Source organism: Lactuca sativa, chromosome 5 (assembly GCF_002870075.4).
Source record: "Lactuca sativa cultivar Salinas chromosome 5, Lsat_Salinas_v11, whole genome shotgun sequence".
NCBI lineage: Eukaryota > Viridiplantae > Streptophyta > Magnoliopsida > Asterales > Asteraceae > Lactuca > Lactuca sativa.
Genome location: NC_056627.2, coordinates 367,256,991 through 367,276,711, shown reverse-complemented (window position 1 = coordinate 367,276,711; position 19,721 = coordinate 367,256,991). Strand labels below are relative to the sequence as shown.

General features: G+C 32.9%; 2 protein-coding genes across 2 annotated transcripts; one reads left to right on the top strand and one right to left on the bottom strand.

The window, feature by feature from the left end:
- Positions 1–9,996: 9,996 nt before the first annotated feature.
- LOC111917618 (auxin-binding protein T85) lies at positions 9,997–11,763 on the bottom strand. The gene is made up of 5 exons (XM_023913281.3): positions 11,565–11,763; positions 10,983–11,089; positions 10,685–10,888; positions 10,545–10,612; positions 9,997–10,438 (listed from the first exon to the last, which is right to left on the bottom strand). Exons 1-5 carry the CDS (start codon positions 11,647–11,649, stop codon positions 10,333–10,335), a joined length of 570 nt encoding a protein of 189 aa, XP_023769049.1. The 5' UTR covers positions 11,650–11,763; the 3' UTR covers positions 9,997–10,332.
- A 2,818-nt stretch (positions 11,764–14,581) lies between these two features.
- On the top strand, positions 14,582–16,423 carry LOC111917610 (uncharacterized). The gene is made up of 3 exons (XM_052764100.1): positions 14,582–14,785; positions 15,438–15,817; positions 15,904–16,423. The coding sequence occupies exons 2-3, from the start codon at positions 15,647–15,649 to the stop codon at positions 16,273–16,275; spliced, it is 543 nt and encodes a 180-aa protein (XP_052620060.1). The 5' UTR covers positions 14,582–14,785; positions 15,438–15,646; the 3' UTR covers positions 16,276–16,423.
- The last annotated feature ends 3,298 nt before the right edge of the window (positions 16,424–19,721 follow it).

Sequence of the window (19,721 nt, the reverse complement as noted above, 5' to 3'; positions counted from 1 at the left end):
TCCTCATTTTTTTCTTTCTTGAGGACAAGAAAGGTCTAAGCTTGGGGAGGTTTGATAGGTGCATTTTATACACCTATTTTGCATGTTTATTTTCGTCCTTTCATAGCATTCTACTTCATAATTCTTGCATTTAGTTAATTATTTGAGCAATTATATATTTCATTAAGAATGTCTGGTACTTCACTATTTTTGATTTATTTTGCAGGCATTATGGATCTTGGAGCATGGATCATGGAACTTGGAGCTTAGAGCATGGAGCATGGAGCTTTGGAGCATGAAGTGGAGATGGACCGGTCATGCCATGGAAGAAAACATGAAGACATAACCCGAGTCATTGTTACATTATCATCATAGCAAATGAATATGTTAGAAACACAGTTCATGTCACACCGACACGGGTCGTGTTTTTCCTTTCTCATTTTATATCTGAGCAACATGACTCGTGGTGAAGCTAGATTGAAGATAGAGCCAACAATGGAGACTTATTGGACTTTTTTCAATAAGCATGGGCCATGCCAAAAACACATGGTCAAGACATATGGCCAAGCCAAAAACACATGGGCAAAAAGCATGACCATGCTAAAAATGCATGGTCTTATGGCAAGCACATGAGCCCTTAATAAAACAAGGTAGGTCGCCACTTTTCACAAAGGGACGGTTTTGGAGCAACTTTGGGCGATCTTGGGCAATTTTGGGGAAATTTCATGGAGCTTTTGAGAAAACCAAATCATTGCAAACACTTTTGGTTTCCTTTTGTAAGCATTAAACATTTCCAATTCCATCTTTCTTCTTGATTGATTTGTTCTTAGCCATGTGAGGCTAAGAAACCCTAATTTCTAGTTCTTGTTCACAACATGTTGATTGCTTAACTTGAAGCATATGATTTGATGTTTGATTTGTGATTCTATTCTAGTAATTATGTTTTTGTTTAAACTAGAATCCTTGAATTTAATTTGTGTTTGATTGGCCACTTTCATGAATTGAATTTTTGTGTAGTTAATTAACTTTTAGGGCACCTAATCGTTCTATTAAGTTAATAATCGGTAACAAACAATAAGTTTTCTTATTATAAAACATATATCACATGTTTCACACGTCCGAGCGTATGAGAAGAAATGAACATTGTTGGGAAGCTTGTACAAAACTTAATGCAATTTTCCAATACAATCTAAGAGCATGTTTAGGTTGAATTAGTAAAGCTAGGTCTAGTCAAAGAGCGTGTTTTTATTAGATAATTTGGTAAACGAGAGGTATTAGAGCGTGTTAATCTTTCAGTACCAACTTAGAATAGCAATCATGAATTACATCAAGTCATAATCAAGTTGAACAGCAACATTGAGAACTATAACTAGAACCCTTCAATCAAATTGTTTAGAAGTTTATTTCATTTTCTGCATGTTTTTAAAGTAGACTGTTATTTTGTTATTTTACTTTTGCAAACAACACCGCCTTTTGTGATCAAAGTGCCTTGCGCAAAGAGGTATAGACTTATATCATGTGTCTCTGTGGTTCGAACCTGCTTGCTTTATACTACTTTTTAGTGCACTAAAGCAGTGTATTCAGAGTCTGTTGTACCCCTATTATTTGTTGGTTTTGACACGCCTAACAACAAGGATTTGGAAAAATATTGTTGGGACAGTAGAAGACATTGAAGCAAACGGTTTGAGAATAAACCATATATTCAAGCATGTAACAATCTCTGGAGAACAAACCCTATTTCGGCAAGATACATGGTTGGGACATGAAAAATTAAAATCAAAATATTCGTCACTCTGTGAGCTTGAATCCAACAAAAGATACACTATAGCAGATAGAGTGAAAGTTAACTCCTGGAATTGGAAGTCGTGTTCTATAGTTGTTGGTTTATCCATTGAACTACAAACTTACATAATGAAATAACTTCATGCAATTTAAGTGATGGCCCAGATCAATGGCATTGTTTGCTAGCTCCAGATGGAAAATACACGGTGGGGACTCTCATGGGCAAAATAGACCTTTTTGCACTGCAATCTACAACACTTTCTATAATCAATTGGTGTAAAATTGTCCCACTCAAGGTGTTGTGTTTTGTATGGAGTGCAGCTCAAGGTCGTATCCCTTCTGCTACAACATTATAAAACAGAGGAGTCAACATTAACAACATTACATGCTCGAATTGTGTAATGCCCGCAGATTTGGGCTAGTCAATTTAGAGACAATAAGCATCAAAAATGGGTTTTTTGATGGAAGATTCTTTAGAAGTATTAATCTTAACCAAATTTTAGTATATTTTACAAGGGTTCCGTACATATAAAGAACGCCGAAATCTGAGTTATAACGAAGAAGTTATGACCCGTCGAAGTTTTACAGCAAAACCGGCGCGATATCGGGAAGCGTAAAAAGTGAGTTTATGATAAAGTGCTTTCTAACCTTAGCGATCTAAATGAAAGTCGTAGTATACGTTAAACCGAGAGTGTGCATAACAAGAACGTCAAAATCTAACTTCGTATGAGGAAGTTATGATTTTTCTAAGATTTGGCACAACAGTGCACAAACCGAAATTTGAATTTTAGATCGGTCAATTTTTGGCCGACACAACCTAAACAAGAAATAAGATCTCATTAATATTAGCGCAACGGTAAAAAGACAGACAAAAACGGACATTGAATGAAGAAGTTATGAATTTTTAACGGACTTTTCCTGTCCGGGCCTGTTAAAAATATAACTTTAAAAATAAAGTCAAAATTAGCCGACAGAATCTAAACGAAAGTTGTAGGGTATGGTCCTGCCTACGCGTGGATATAAAGAACGTCAAAAACGGAGTTCTTATGAACGAGTTATAAATTATAATAGCATATTTACGTATTAAAATAAAGTATAAATCATATATACGTATACATATATATACAAATGTATATATCATTAGAAAGGTATCGCCGATGCGGTCATTATAAGACTATTGTTGAGTAGTTTCGAGATTAGTTTAGTACAAATATCGTTAAATCTATTTAAAATAGTATTATGAAGGGGTGTTTAATCGTTTATATAACTATAAGGTCATTAAGTAATTATGGAGGGTAGTTTTTGAAAATTCAATTACTATAAATAAGAGCCTTGGGCTCTCATATTTCTTGCATCATTCACTTGATTCAAGAGTCTTTCTCTTCTTATCCCCCGAGCATTTCGGTCCCTCGTGATTCGACTTCTCTTTCTGTAGTTTTAGTATAGTAAGGTGAGCGCTGAAGCGTTGCACAAATCTTTCTTAGAAGGATTCAACGACGAAGTTCTACCCCTGCAGAGCTCAGCTCCTAGCTAAAACCTCCCTTGTAAGTAAGTTATGCTTACCCTATTTTAAATATAGCTTATATTTAAAATTAGTATTGTTATTATGAACTTATAATAAATATTTGGGCTATTATTATGACTTATATAAGTGTCGTTATAATATCTTTTTAACTACTCGCAGTACGTGGAATCTGGTTTAAAGGGCCGCATAGGGTTGTTGGATTTCAGAAGTGCTATATGCCAAAATGGTCCTGCCCCCCAGTGTTTTATGTTTGGCCCCTGTCTGTACATTGTGGTTGGAAAATATTGTTTAAACGTTTACATAATAATAATAATAATAATAATAATAATAATAATAATAATAATAATAATAATAATAATAAGTCACGGTAAATATTAGACTAAAATTTAGTGGCAATAATGCTAGGTTTCGTCGAAAGAAAATAAGTTAATGGAAGCGAAGCGCTGTCTGAGTTCGGTATCACCACCTTATCAAGTGAGTGCATAGTTACTTTCATCTTACACATAGATATGAAATATTTTATATAAATTATGTGCTATGTGTGCATATTGTCTGAATACTTGCTGTCTATGCTGGATGAACGATTTTATACATGTTTTAAATGATTTAAACTGTATATGTATTTTATATCTACAAAATATGTTGGGTAAAACATGGGTAGATGAATGATGAGGGATGAAGGCTGAAATAGAGGAACATCATACATACTTATAAAGCTAGCATTTTTTCTTGAATCTCATGCATTTGAAACCCCCATTCTTTTTTCCTTTCATCACATTCATTTGAAACTCCCATGACTTTTCAATTACTTTATAATAATAATTATAATTTGATAATTAGGTTAAATAAATATCAAATCTAAAGTGTAATCATATATAAACTAAATTTCAATATTAAAATAATATCTTTACTCCTACTTATAAAATTATGTTTTTTAACATTTAACATATTATACTTAATTTATTAGTTTTAATATATTGTTGGATGTAAACCATTATCATTTTAAAGGTATCATTTTTGAAAAAATTGTATAAAATACTTAAATTATTAATTAAAATATAACATTATAGGCTCAACTTAAATATAAATTTTAAACTTAAACAACCCAAAGATTATTTTATAAATAGTTAAAAGTGATAAATGGTAGTGTCTTTCTAATAATGATTGTAAGTTGGTTAATAAGGTTAAATAAATATCAAACTTAAAGTGTAATCATAAATAGACTAAGTTTTAATTTTAAAATAATATATTTACTTCTATTTATAAAGTTATGTCTTTAAATTTTAACATATTATTCTTAATTTATTAGATTTAAAATGTTGTTGCATGTAAACCATTATCAATTTAAAACTACAACTTTTGAACAATTTGGACAAAATAATTAAATTGTTAATTTAAATATAACATTAGAGTGTCAACTTAAATATAAATTTCAGTTCCACTAAAAAAACCAAATAATATTTTATAAATAGTTAAAACTGATAAATTCAAAAACTAAATTGTAATATCAGTTTAACTAAAATCTTTCCTAAATATATTTTTACAATCGTTAAAAATTTTCAAATAAGTAGCTTAAAATAACTTATAATAACAATACTTAAAAATAACTCTATATAAATGATTATATTGTTATCTTTTAAAATCAAAAAATAATGTTTGATGTTTTAAATAATTATAATGATAGAAATTAAAACATTAAGCAAATAAATTTTAAAAAATTAGTTAACAATAACAACAACTATAAATAATATTAAACCATATATAATATTTAATTTTATTGATGTGTAACTCGCAAGTAGAAGTTCATTCAAACGATTGAGATTATGACGTTATAACAGATGTATATATATTATCATATAATTCAAAATAATCAATATATTATATCAAATTAATATACGAATTATTATATCAAATTTAACAACAACGTTAGTGTTATATTTAAAAAAATATAAAATTGTAAAGACTTGAACAATATATGTTTTTCTGCGCATTACAATGTCAACTCAAATATAAATTTCAGTTCCATTTAAAAAAGTAAAGAATATTTTGTAAATAGTTAAAAGTGTTAAATTATAGAGATAAAAGCAAAAATTAAATTATAATGTCAATTTAACTAAAATATGTTTTAAATATATTTTTATAATCGTTAAAAGTTTCCAAATAAGCAGCTTAAAATAACTTACAATAAAAATAGTTAAAAACAATTATATATAAATGATTATATTGTTAGCTTTAAAATAAAAAAAACAATGTTTGATGATTTAAATAATTATAATGATAGAACTTAAAACATTAAACAAATAAATTTTAAAAAATTAATTAACAATAAAAACAACTATAAATAACATCAAATCATATATTATATTTAATTTTATTCATGTGTAACCCGCGAGTAGAAATCATTCAAACGATTGAGATTATGAAGTTATAATAAATGTATATATTATCATATAATTCAAAATAATCAATATATTATATCAATTTAGTATATACAAATTATTATATCAAATTTAACAACGTTATTGTTATATCAAAAAACATATATTTGTAAAGACTACAACTATATAGGTGTTTATGCGCAACGCGCGGGCGTTCGCCTAGTTAGTACTATGGACCTAGTGCCCTATAGGTGAACATTGGCAGCAATGGACCTAGTACCCTATAGATGAGCACTGGTAGCTGCGCCAAAATCTGTGGATGTTTTAGATCTACAATAAACATCCTAGCAGCTGCGCTCTAAGGATAATATCGGAAGATGTGCCTAATAGAGAACATTATAACCATGACAGTATCGTTAAAGGACAATACCGGCAGAAGCGCCTCATAGAGAATGTCACAATCCTGGCAGCTGCACCTAAGTGATAATATTAGCAGCTGTGCTTGACAATTATGTCATTGGCAACGATGAACTTCGTGCCGTTTCCTTAGGATGATCCTTAGGAATGAATGAACGAGGAGTCGCTGATTCTTAGGGTAAATCCTTAAGAAGATAATGGGGATGGGTAATTGGGTTGATTGTTTGATGTTTAAACATAATAATTGTATTATTGTAGGTTGAAAATCTTATGTACTCACCAGGTTTCCCAACCTGACCCACTCAGTTTATTTGTATCACAGGTGTCTATATGAAGTTACATTACGTTGAGTGATTAAGGAGATATAAATCACTAGTGATAATGAATGTAAGTTTTGTTTATGCTTATGTTTTTGTATTGACGATGACATCCCAAATGTTTTAAAATGAATAAAAATACATTTCTTCATAAATGTTTTGATAATGTGATTATCATGTTTTTCTGGGAACAAATTCCCGCAACGTTATTTATTAAAAGAGATATTGTGATTTTTATAAAGCATAAACAAAATCGGTCTTTTCTGGCCGTAAAAATGGGGATGTCACAAATTGTATTGGAAAAGAAGAAGATGCGGACCACATATTGTTTAACTGCCCTTTTGTTGAACTTATAAGAAAAAGAATTTTTACCTGGTGTAGAATAAACCAAAATGGTATTAACAACAGTAGAGATCTTCTTCAATTTGTGGCTTCATGGGGAAGATGCCCTAAACTTCGAAAGAGACTAATAGTCATAGGTTGTGGGATGTTGTGGATGAACTCGAAGTGTAGGAATGAAAGACTATTTCAAGGTGCATTATTATCAACATCTAGTATAGTCGATAAAATCAAGTCTTTATCTTATCATTGGCTCAAATGTCGGGAAAAATATGATGTAGGTAGTTGGTTGAGTTGGAACTCTTCTCCCTTATCCCCATTGTAACACATCTCTTTTATTCCTTTTATTCCTGGCCTAGTTGCTAGGCTTGTGGCTTCTTAATAGTATTTGTTGTTTCTAAAAAAACTGCTTTCGTATATGACTTTTTACATAATATCATTCACTTGTTTTTTTTTTATCATAAATAATCTCTAATAGCCTATACTAAATCCAATATTTATAGGAGTGTCAAATCTATTGGTTGTCTTGTTTTTGTTTTTACCTAACCTAACAATTTTTTATATAGCACGACACGACACTATATCCGACATGAAAAAGACCTAATTTAAATATGATAACACGAGAAAAGATAAAATAATATAATCATCACTTTAGTTAATTCATAATTAAAACAAGACAAACACATGTTAATATCTTGTCAAATTTTGAAGACGAACATGAAACGATTTACGTGTTTGTTACACTAGACATTTCTTCGGAAGCTATCCACGCAAACCATACATGTTTCTTTTGATGATCAAATCGAGGGGGGACACCTATTGATGCACCTGCAGACACTCATATTGTAAACGCTTGTCTCAAGGGAAGCACATTAATGTTGGGTCTAACAATGATACTCATGGTTGTAATGATATACTCTAATATTGTAGACGCTTGTGTCAAGGGAAGCACATTATTGTTGGGTCTAATAATGATACTCATGGTTGTAATGATATACTCTACAATGTTGAATTGTTGATGATATATTTCAGTAGTTTATGTTCAACATGAAAAAAGACACTCATATTGTAAACGCTTGTGTCAAGGGAAGCACATTATTGTTGGGTCTAATAATGATACTCATGGTTGTAATGATATACTCTAATATTGTAAACGCTTGTGTCAAGGGAAGCACATTATTGTTGGGTCTAATAATGATGCTCATGGTTGTAATGATATACTCTACAATGTTTAATTGTTGATGATATATTTCAGTAGTTTATATTCAACATGAAAAAGGATAACTTAAATGGACAAAGGATTGTCATGTTTCACAAGTGTTTGGGAGCCCTTTTTCTTTTCTTTCACAAGTGTTAGGGAGCCCTTTTTCTTTTCTCGTGTTTAAACTAGAGTTGCTACTTTTAGGTGGTGTTTGTTTTTTTAAAAACACATCGTCAAACCTCTTAGTGCTGCGCGGCGCAGCACACGCGCAACACTTTTAAGTTCGCAACAGTTTTTTTTCTAAAAGACTTCGGGCTCCAAAACCTCTTCCCGTCCTCTTCCCCACACAGCATTGGGCTTGGCTCTTCTTACATCTTCTAACCTAATAAACACAAAAAACGTCCTAAACAAAAAAAAAAAAAAAAAACACGGAAGATCGCTCCAGCCGTTCTCCTTCTTCGTTCGTTCTCCTTCTTCGTTCTCAGCTTTCTCTCGTCAATCGCCGACTCCAACCGCTCGTCGGTCTGCCGCTGCCTCTCGCCGGTCGCCACTGCTGCTGCCGGGTGCTCGTTCTTTGCTGCCATCGTCTTCAACATTGACAGGTTAGGTTTTTTTCTAATTTCTTGTTTTAGTACCGATTTTATGTTGTGTAGTACCAAATTTCTGCTTTGAGTACCAATATTGTTGCTGAGATGTAAAGAATTTTTACCTAATCTCCCCAAATAACAGAACCCAGATTGTATTTCACTTCTTCACCTCTTGAAGCACCGAACCATGGAGCTCCTAAAAATATTCATGGCATTGGCTTTGAGTTCGACCTAATTCTTGTAAGTTTATGTTGATTTGATGCATGTCAATGAAAAATCTGATTTTTGTTATTCTGATCTGCTTCCAACCAAGAGTATAAATACATCACAATTTTACTAGCATATTTCTAATTACAAGCATATACCATTTGACCATTTGCATTTGTTACTAGAAATGTGCAAGACCAAACGAAATGTAATTAAATTAAACTTTAATATTCTCTCAAGAATTTCATCGAGCACCTGTAGTGCACAACCTGTTTCCCTCTTAAATTACTACCACTAGATGTATACTATCCATTCACTCTTTAGATATCCAATCAGAATAACAAAAATCAGGTGGAGCAAAGGCAAAAAGGAGCCAAAAGAATGTTGCTCCAAGTGTTGAATCAAGTTTTTGTGAAGGAGCTCCAAATCAAGAGCAGTTTGAAGCAATTCATAAAGATGTTATTTAGCTAAAACAATGTAACTTTAATGTTAATTCATTTAATTTGTAAATAGTATTTAATAGTATTGAATGTTTTTATAAAAAAATGTAATGAAATTTATTTCAATGTTGTAAGACTAAAATTATTAATTTTTTTTTTTTGAAAAGCTACTTTAATTTCGTAAAATTAATTTATTTAAATTTCAATTTACTGCAGCAATCTGCAGAGGTTAAAAAACAAACTTCTTATTACAGGCTGCAGCCGTTTGGTCCACCTCTTCTACTGCAGAGGATTGCAAAGGTGGTCCGCAGACTTCTTGAACTTTTGCTTCCAAAAAACAAACAACACCTTAATAAATGTCTATATGCAAGTTTTTCTATCCATGATTGAGCCAAAAAATATCAAAGAATCTATAGAAGAACCAAATTGGATCAAGAAGAACTGTCAGAATTTGAGAGGAACAACTATGGCATTTGGTTCCAACACCTGAAGGAAGGTGTCTTTGTCTCTATGGTAGGCTTGAGATGGGTTCTCAAGAACAAAAAAATATGACCAATGTATTTTTATCATAAACAAACCTAGACTAGTTGTCAAATGCTACTCTCTAATGAGTCTTCAAAGTCTATCAAATTGACGAATATTGTGCTTTCCTCAACAGTGAATGTGGAACTGACATATACATATTCAACAACCTCTTGGTTTTGAAAACCCTGAGTTCCTACTCATAGTTATAAGCTTGAAAAACTTTTAACATATTTCCCGAAACATATTTCAAACTTCATCATCAGATTCTTCTTTAGAACATAATGAAATCATACGAGTGCTTCAAGTAAAACGGGTTTCATAATCAGGATATAAAGAAGTCATTGTGCGAATACACTTTACAAATTAGTCAACACAATTTGACTTAAGCTGTTTTTGTGAAGTAATGAACTTCTTTAAGGTCACTTTTTGATGAAATACTAAAACAAAGTCAATATAATAACACTCCCCAAACATGGCTTCACTGTTGAAGATAAGCAACTTTTAAACCATTTCCTTTTCGGTTAATTCGTTTAAAATTCGACCCATTATCAATAAAACCCAAATAAGCCTATTTTGACTATAAAATGCGCCAAACTACCAGTATCACCAAATGTGTAACTTTACAACCATGAAGGTCAAAGCTCGTCTTTTGAATTTGTCTGGTAGCACTGTTCATCCCAGAAATAAGGAAACTTAAGTCTTGCAGCAGTGTGTGGCATCAACCAATCATCATACATGAATCTGCATAATTTTGTAGCCCACAAGGAATAGCAGTATAAATAATAGACATGACATGAATGCTGAAACACATTATAACAACAACAGAAAGATTGGAGTAATCACTTACATTTTAGCTGGTGGACGAGATATAACAACCAGAACTTGCAAATCTTCTTTGTCATTTGTGTTCCAAAGCTGCAAAAAAGGATTCATCATGATGATCCATGTATATCATGTATGGAAGATAACAGCAGAATGATTAATTACCTGGTGAGCATCATTAACAGGGATGTAAAATGTGGAATTTGAAAAGACATTAAACTCTTGTGGCTTTCCAGGGGACTTTGAGTGAGAATTTGAGGAAAGATAAAGAGTGCCACTCCCTTTTAAAACTATGAAAACTTCCTCACATGAATGTCTATGAATCGGTGTTCGTGCTCCTGGAGCAAAGGTCTGAAGCCATATCTCAACCTGTTGAGAACATATTTGAGAAAATGTCATCAAAAACTTAAACATTTGGTGATATGCTTAACTTAACATGGTGATTTGTGGTGGATTTTGTCACCTCTTTCAGCCCATGCATGAGGGAACCTGCAACAGTTATGTGAGATAAGCCAGGTCTTCCATAGTTATCTTGTGGTAGCTCATTGATGTTCCTCACTAATGGAAATCCTATACAACAAAGGAAATGATCAGATAAAAGTTCATATCTGAAACTAAAAATGATTAGAAACATGACAATATGCACAAACATCAAAGATCTAATTTCAAATTGATTATTGCGAAACCAGAATGATACAATTAGTTACCACAAGGCGATTAAAGTCTGAATCATTAGGTAATTTTACATTTCTAGTCCAAAGTTAAGAGGCAATTACTTGACTGCTTGACAAAAAACAAATAGCGTTGGCACATACGGAAAAATTAGTTATCGAGACTTCATTCAAACACTCGTAAGTACGTCATTAGGGCAATCATATATACTACTAAAACGCAAATTTGGGTAAAAAAAAAATGCAGCAAACTATATTAGGTCTCAATAACGAAATTCGACACTAACTTATGAAACAGAAACCAAACTTCAAAGTTTAAATAACCAAATCGAATTGTTTATGAAATTCGTGTGTAGAATAAAGAAGCAACCGACCGTTGGTTGAACACTGGGAGGCGGAGACGGTGGCCGTGAACAGAGAAATCGTAAGCATGTACAGAATCACAGTAAGCTCCGCCATCTCTCTCTCTCTCCCTCTATTCAGTGGGCACGAAATCGATGGCGACGCCAATGCTCACTTCAACTTCCACGTATAATTTCATTTGTTCTGGAAGTTAGGAGAAAAAGAAAGAATAAATAATGTGTAAGCGAGTGTTCTAGGCTTCTTAGCAATTTATATTTTGCCAAATTTTAAAAAAACATTAGGGTGTTTGGATAAATAATTTTTAACTTATTAGTTTATTCTTATTTGCTTATTTATTGCTGTGGGAATAAACATTTTTTTTAAAATATGTTTGGATTAACTTATTGCGGTAGGAATAAGCAATAAGTAATAAGCATCTTAAGTGTTTGACAAACAAAACAGCTTATATAAATAAAATAACCAATAACCAATAAGCAATAAACAATAAGCATTTCCCCTCCTTACTTATTAAAATCAGTTTATTTAGTTTATTCCTACCGCAATAAGCTGATTTTTAAATATTTATATCCAAACACTTAAATTTGTTTATTGCGGTGGGATTAAGCAATAAACAATAAGCAATAAGCAACCTATTTTTTCTCTATCCAAACACCCCCTATGTCTTTATTTATTTTGGTATTTAACTATTTAAACTAGGGAAGATTCCCCCCGCGTTGCGGGGGTTAGAAGGTATTTGATTGTATTAGTTGTTATTGATTAAGTATTTAAAGCAATGTATTTATATTTCTTCACATAAAATGTAAGTTATGCTATAAAGCCATGACATTGGTTTCATATCATCCTCTTCCTTACAGAAGTTGTTATTACTTCATTTAAACTAAAATAAATCAACCTTGTTATACACATAATGATAAATTTTTCATTTGGAAAAGCTTTAGCAACCAATACCATAAAATTACAGCATTCTCATCATAGATTACTAATTAAATTAGATAGTGAATCCTAAAGTAAATTGGATTACTAAGTTCTCAACTCTATGATTTCACGTTTGTAAGGGTTTAGTTATGGAAGAGTAATTTAGGATGTTCTAGGGAAGGCTGAAAATTGGATAAAAGACCATGAGTTTATAACTCAGTTATCAAAGCTTGGATAGATAAACGTTTATTTGGAAAAGCTTTAGCTACCAAGCAAATTAGATGGTGAATCCTGAAATACACACAACCTAAATTAGTTGTCAAACATTGAGGTTAAGGTAGTTTCCATAAATTAGAAATTGACTATAACTTACTTGGAGAAGTAACAATATGTTTAAGGCTGTGTTTGGCACGCCACAGCTAGCTGATAAGCTAGCTTATTTTTCGAGCTTTTTTATGTTGTCGTGTTTGGTAAGCCAAAAAGTAGCTGATAAGCTAGCTTATAAGCTAGCTTTTTGAAAAGCTACTTAGACTAGCTTTTTAGGAGCTTTTTTAAAATTTTCCAAATACGCCCCTTAATTAATTATAGAAACACATATTCTTACATGTCCTTTTATGTAATTTTATATATCTCAGCTAGCTTTTCAGCTAGTTTTACCAAACGTTATTTTTTATCAGCTAGCTTTTCAGCTATCAGCTAGCTTTTTATTTAACAGCTAGCTTTTCAGCTAGTCCGCCAAACATAGCCTAAGTTTTATAACATTCTCATGATGCAGTTTCTTTAAGATGAGAATGCAGTTTCTTTAAGATTTTGATCTCACAAATGGTAGTCATTGGAAACTATCCCAACAAAACTTTCTATCAAATTTGTAACAAAATCAATACCAAGTTTGATTTGAAAATAATACGTTTCGAACATACAAAGTCAAAGTAAAATTTTTTTCTTGTCCCTGTGGTTGCATCAATCTTTCCATTTCCATGACGGCAACATCTACTTGCTCTGTTACCACCTGCCAAGCAGCTGAAATAATATATTCATGTGAAGACCAAAATGACATATGGTATGTTGCTATTTTTTTCCAAATAATAAAATTGCAGCATATAATTGGTTCCACGGTGGGTAACTGCAACCTTGACTCTTGTCATTGCTTTTTTGATCTATTCAGCAAAAAAAATGCAAAAAGAAAAAAATAATAAATCAATGAGTGTTGAATCATATTAAAACAATTTTCAAAAAAATAAGCTAACCTTCAGTCGGTTTGCATCAGACAAAGGTCTTGGAAAAAACATGTCTATTCAGTAGTTGTGTTAGAAAGTTAATCACAGGCAGTGGCTTGATGAATGCAGTAGAAAACATATATGCATCACAAACATGTCATAAAACAACATCAGGGCAACAAATTTCAAAGAATACCAAAAGAAAAGTTGCAATTTTTTAGTAAATTAGAAAATTTGTCCCTACACTTTCTGAATTTTATAAAGTTTTGCCCTTATTAAAGATTCTATAGACTAAAATCAATGAGAAAATATTGACCAAACTGAACAAACTGACCAATATTGAGGGAAAGCTCCACTTATGTATGCCTAATGCTCTGATAAAAATCATGCCAGCTTTCCAAACTTTCACCCAATGGTTGTCTACGCCCAAGATCAGGGGAATAAAATGACCTCCCCACAAGACTATACCTGCATCCCTGCATCCCTGCATAAAATTGAATTTAAAAAAAATACCTATGTCATTAGATACTCCTAAAGCTACCAAAAGTTAACAACTTTGCTTATGATATTAATATATACCTGGTCAATGGATGAGAACATCAATATGCATTATGTATATTATACAGTGTTGTAAAAATCGGCCTAGGCGGCCGATTAATCGGCGCCTAGGCGCTAGGTGGACTTCAACGGACCACGTTTTATGTGTAATCGCTCAAGGTAATCGGGGCTGGTCAAAGCCGGCAAACTCGGAGCTAATCGGATATAATCGGAGATAATCGGATCTAGGCGTTTAAGTGGTCAACATCGGTCAACGGATTTTCAAAAAAGATTAGGGGCAAAATCGTAAAAACTGATAACTTTTTCTAGGGCTCGTTCCCACTTCACTCTTTCCCGTCGCTGTGGTTTCTCTCTCGACTAAAAGCTGAGAACTTTTTTGAGGTTTCTCTCTTGACTAAAAGATGAAATCGAAGAAGATAATAGTGTCGTCGCCATCGCCTGTTACAACCCCAATGTGTGAAATCCGCCATCTTTGCTGTTAGAGCCGCTGTTAGGGCTGCATTGTATTCGGTGTTCGGCAACAATCTTCATAATCGACACAGGTTAGTTTATCAAACTCGATTTTTGCTATCAAATTTCAATTTTATCTATTGTCCTCGGTTTAAGGTGTTAATCAATTGATTTCTGATGAACTAATGATGAAATATATGCTCATTTTTCTGTTAAACATGGAAGACGAAAGTTGGGTAACATTCGTACTTTGGCCCGATTCCGATATCAACTTGTTTAGTTTATCAACTTGTTTCCAGTATTTTGGCCCGATTCTTTGATCTTTACTACCTGTTGAATACGAAATTTGGGTAACATTCATACCTGTTATTCTGTTAATGTGATTGAGTTTACTTAGTTCCAGTATCATTGCTTCATATAGAGCTGAGATTGAGTTTACAGAACAGGTTGTTTTTGCTAAAAATTAATTAGAAGCGAGTTTGGAAATATGATTGAGTTTAGTCAGTTTACAGAACTTGTTTACAGAGCCTCTAATATGAATAACACCAATACGGTGTTATTGTTAATGTGATTTTTTTAGTGATATGTGAGTGAGTATTCAACTATTTTTAATGTGTTAATGTGATGATAATCATGATATACTCAATAATAAATATTAGATGAAGTGATGATAAATGGATATGATACAAAGTTTGTTGATTTAGTGAGAACTTTTAATGTGTTAATGTATTTTTTTTATAACAGTTGACAATCAATGGCATCTAATGCATCTACTACATCTGTTGGATCAACCGCCATTGGTGCACATAAACGTAATTCAGATGATGTTGGTTGGGAATATGGTGTCATCCCAGATAAAAGCAACATGGATAGATTGAAATGTACCTTGTGCGGAAAAGTGTTTGGTGGGGGGATTTATAGGATGAAACAACATATTGCTCATGTAACGGGGAATGTATCTTCATGTCCAAAGTCTACAAAAGATGATTTGTTTCAAAATCATAGCTAGTTGGTGGAGACTATTTGGTGGCACAACTCCTCATTTGACAAAGATTGCAATGAGGATTCTTTCTTTAACTAGTAGTTCATCAGGTTGTGAAAGGAATTGGAGCACGTTTGAAGGGGTTAGTAATATAAAGCATTAGATTTATATTTTATAAAATTTAAATATTAAGCATGTTTAAACTCTTTGTTGTGTTTAAATTTGTAGGTACACACAAAGAAACGAAATAGATTGGAGACAAGCAAATTGAACAATCTTGTTTATGTTCAATTCAATGCTAATTTAATGGAGAAAAACAAAAAGAGAAAAGATAGAAACATAGAAGTGCTATTATCAAATCATTCTCTCTCCGCTCAAGAATGGATTGTTGATTGCGATGATTGTGATGTAGATGAAGTAGACCCCAAAACGGTTGATGAAACTCTTGAAACCGATGTTAGTCAAGCACCCCGAGAAAGTCCAAAAACGAGGGAACTTTTTGATGAAAATTTCGAGTTCGAGAGTGAGGATCAAGTGTTAGAAGAAGACGAATATGAGTCGGATGAGGTTCCAATAATGGAAGTATGTGGTGAAGATTAGAAGAAAATTGTTGTGCTTGTTAAAACTTATTTTAAACTTTTATGGACTTGTTGGATATGATTTGGTGTGCTTGTTAAACTTATTATTAAACTTTTATGTTTATTTTGGATGATAAATGGTTGTGTTTGTTAAACTTATTAAGTTATTATTAAACTTTTATGCTTATTTACTTATATTCTTAGTATTAAAATTAGATTTATAATTTTTTGAATTATTTTTTTAATAATTAATGGTCCCCAATTAATCCCCCGATTAATCCCCGTCTAACCGATTAATCCCTAGACCCCAGTCCACCGCCTAGCTAACGTCTAGCGTTTTCTACAACCTTGATATTATAGTTAGGCGAGCATAAAGTTTGGTACGGATATAAGGAGAATGAAGAAAGGATGATGATTACTATCAACTTATTTCTTATAGTTTTTAAATAATTAAGTCATATTATTAATGAACTTGATAAAAATTGATAGCAATTAAAAAACTTATTCAACTATGTGTAACCAAAAATTGAAATAGACAGAACATATCTAACCAAACCTCACCAGATCTTTTTGCACATCTACTCATTCACACTAACAATATCAAACATATGGTATAAACGTCATTTGGAAGAAAGCAAATTTTTTAACGGTCTACCTTATTATGTGTCGTAGGCCTATCGATTGGCGTGAAAACCCCTGAAATTAGAAAATATATATATAAGTACATTGTTAATTTGGGATAAATTACCTATAAATCTTATTCATTGAATTTCTGTCCAATAAAATACATGAATTGTAAATATCCAAAATAATAAATAGAAATACCGCAAATGAAGCCCTGCTTCATAAGCATCTTTCTTTAGTTCATTTATTAATTAACCCTACATAAAAACTCTCATTCGGTCACGATTTATGTATGTATGGATTGGATCCAACAAAGTGTTACTCACCAATAAGGATAAATGTAGAGTAAACTAAATAGAAAATTCGTGTTACCATAAGTTTTTCCTTTAACTACTAAGTAATTTTTTCTTTAAAAAAACTACAATTATCTTACCTGGTAATTATTCGAACAACATCCAACATCACAATACAGGTATCCCACCTCCACAAATAAATTCTAGCATCTACCTGAGACACATATACATCAAGTAAGCTATAAAAATAACATACACACATAAAAAAAAGTATAGAAACTTTGTTGCTGGAATCAAACCAAGAAAGAAGGACAGGAAATGGTCTAACAGATTCCTTAACATCAGAGGGGATGTTTCTCACAAGAACCTAAACAACAAATAAAAACAAATCAATAATATTTTTTCTTCCAAAAAACATAAATTAATAAGCACAATAAACTAACAGTAATCTAATATGGGCCACGCTTTTCAGTAGCAAGGAAATGCAACCTCATGTTATAACATGTCCAAAAAGTAAAGCAGGTGTGCCGCTTGTTAAATCCTCATAAGCAGCTACAAACGCCTCCTTTATTGATGTATACATTCCACGTAGAAAATATAGTTAAGAAACCTAATCGAGAGGGAAGGTAGGATTTAGATAGTACCTTGGACCCATTCGAGAAGTTGTGAAGGAAGACACAACGGTAAAACCCTTTTGAGTTTAGGAACCAGATCCAAAAATCAACCACAAAGACAAAAAGAGGGCGAAAAGAGAATGGACAGTGGTATAACATTACATACCTGAGGCCAATTTGTAACCGTCGAGAAACTTTATAGTTGAATTTGTAACTATAAACAAAAAAACAAAATATGTGTTAATAGATCTTCAAAACGAAACAAAATTGAACCAACCTTGCAAATAATTATTTTCATTTCGTCGTGTAAATTTGGAGTAATTCAAAAGATAAAATGAAATACATACCATCAAGTTTGAAGCACACGTTCTCACTCTCTGCTTTCATTTTTGGATCGATATCAGAACCCATCTACCTTAAGCAAAGCTTCCCTGCAAACATCAAAAAGGTAATTTATATTTCTTGAGTATATGCTCCTTACAACAATATTGTGTCTTTCTGTAATTATATTAATATGCACACTTAGATAAGATCAATGGTTAATTTCTACAACCTTTCAATTTGAAAATGCAGTGGCAGTAGATGTGGCTCCTCCACCCAAAGACTGTTGAAAGATTTCCAGGCCTGAATTCCATACCTATCAGTTAAAAAAATGACCAAAAACCCTTCTAATCAGTTAATATACACGAAAAAATTAAAGTAAAGAAATAATAATGTAACAGGTCTAAAATCTCTATTTGGTATTTTAAAAAACAACTGGTGGGCATAATTCAGTTGAGGTTTTACTGAGCTTTAGAATGGAGAACCAAAATGAAACGACCCCAATTTTTTTTAATATTACTAAAAATCAAATCATCGAATATCATATATAATAAAACCATGGAATGAGTAACTTAAATGGCATAGTAACCGTGTCAAAACAAAACTGTATCAATCATAACAATATCCGAAATAAACTCCCAGTATAAACTGAAGTTGTGGTGTGTGTGATGTCATCATCCCGAGCTCTTACCTTTGCTAGAGAAAGTACCTAAAACCAAAACTAAAACTGTAAGCACGAAGCTTAGTGAGCTCCCCAAAACTACCACATACCATACAATAACACATAAATAACTATTGGGCCTTGCCCACTGCATCGGACCGAAGTCCGAAACTAACCAGGGCCTTGCCCTCTGCATCGGATCGAAGTCCAGAACTGACTGGGACCGCGTCCCCTGCATCGTACCGAAGTCCAGAACTAACTGCATCGGACCGAAATCTGGAACTGACCGGGACCATGTCCCCTGTATCGGACCGAAGTCCGAAAACTGACTGAGCATAACATATCAACTAGCATAAGCACGTATACTGCATACTGCATCAAACCGAAGTTCGGAACACATAACACAAAGCCATGCATGAACCACAAAGACATCAAGCACACTGAACTACTGCATCGGACCAAAGTCTGGAGCTACTGCTAACTAGATGGGCCGACATTGTGGTCGTAGACCCGTTCCTACTGGAAGGAAAACTTAGTAACGCTGGCTGCCAAGATGCTAAGTCTGAAACTGCCTGACTGCTCTTCCGAAACTCCCCGGCTACAAATCCCATAAACACTAAATCAAATACTGATACTAATCTCAGGGTAGAATGACTATTTACCCCTGGGCAAGCAAAGTCAACTTCCTGGTCAAAGTCAACTTCCTGGTCAAAGTCAACTTCCTGTTGACCGGACTCGCCGAGTTGGGCCTTCAACTCGCCAAGTCCCTATCATCCATTCTAGTCCTCTACCCGCTTCTACTCGTCGAGTTTGGCAAAGACTCGATGAGTTCTCCCTCGATGCTAACATCGAGTCTAACTTCACCTGACTCACCGAGTTGTATGAACAACTCGTCGAGTTCTCCTTCAACATATGAACACGTCCAATCTGTGACTCGCCGAGTCGTATGAACAAC

Bases quoted from the DNA above. Each gene is read 5' to 3' on its own strand.
- LOC111917610 (XM_052764100.1), top strand. From the start codon at position 15,647: ATGTATCTTCATGTCCAAAGTCTACAAAAGATGATTTGTTTCAAAATC. The intron at 15,818-15,903 runs GTTAGTAATATA...TTAAATTTGTAG, and splicing joins ATTGGAGCACGTTTGAAGGG to GTACACACAAAGAAACGAAA.
- LOC111917618 (XM_023913281.3), bottom strand. From the start codon at position 11,649: ATGGCGGAGCTTACTGTGATTCTGTACATGCTTACGATTTCTCTGTTC. The intron at 10,889-10,982 runs GTGACAAAATCC...TGTTCTCAACAG, and splicing joins TCATGCATGGGCTGAAAGAG to GTTGAGATATGGCTTCAGAC. The intron at 10,439-10,544 runs GTAAGTGATTAC...AAAATTATGCAG, and splicing joins TCTCGTCCACCAGCTAAAAT to ATTCATGTATGATGATTGGT.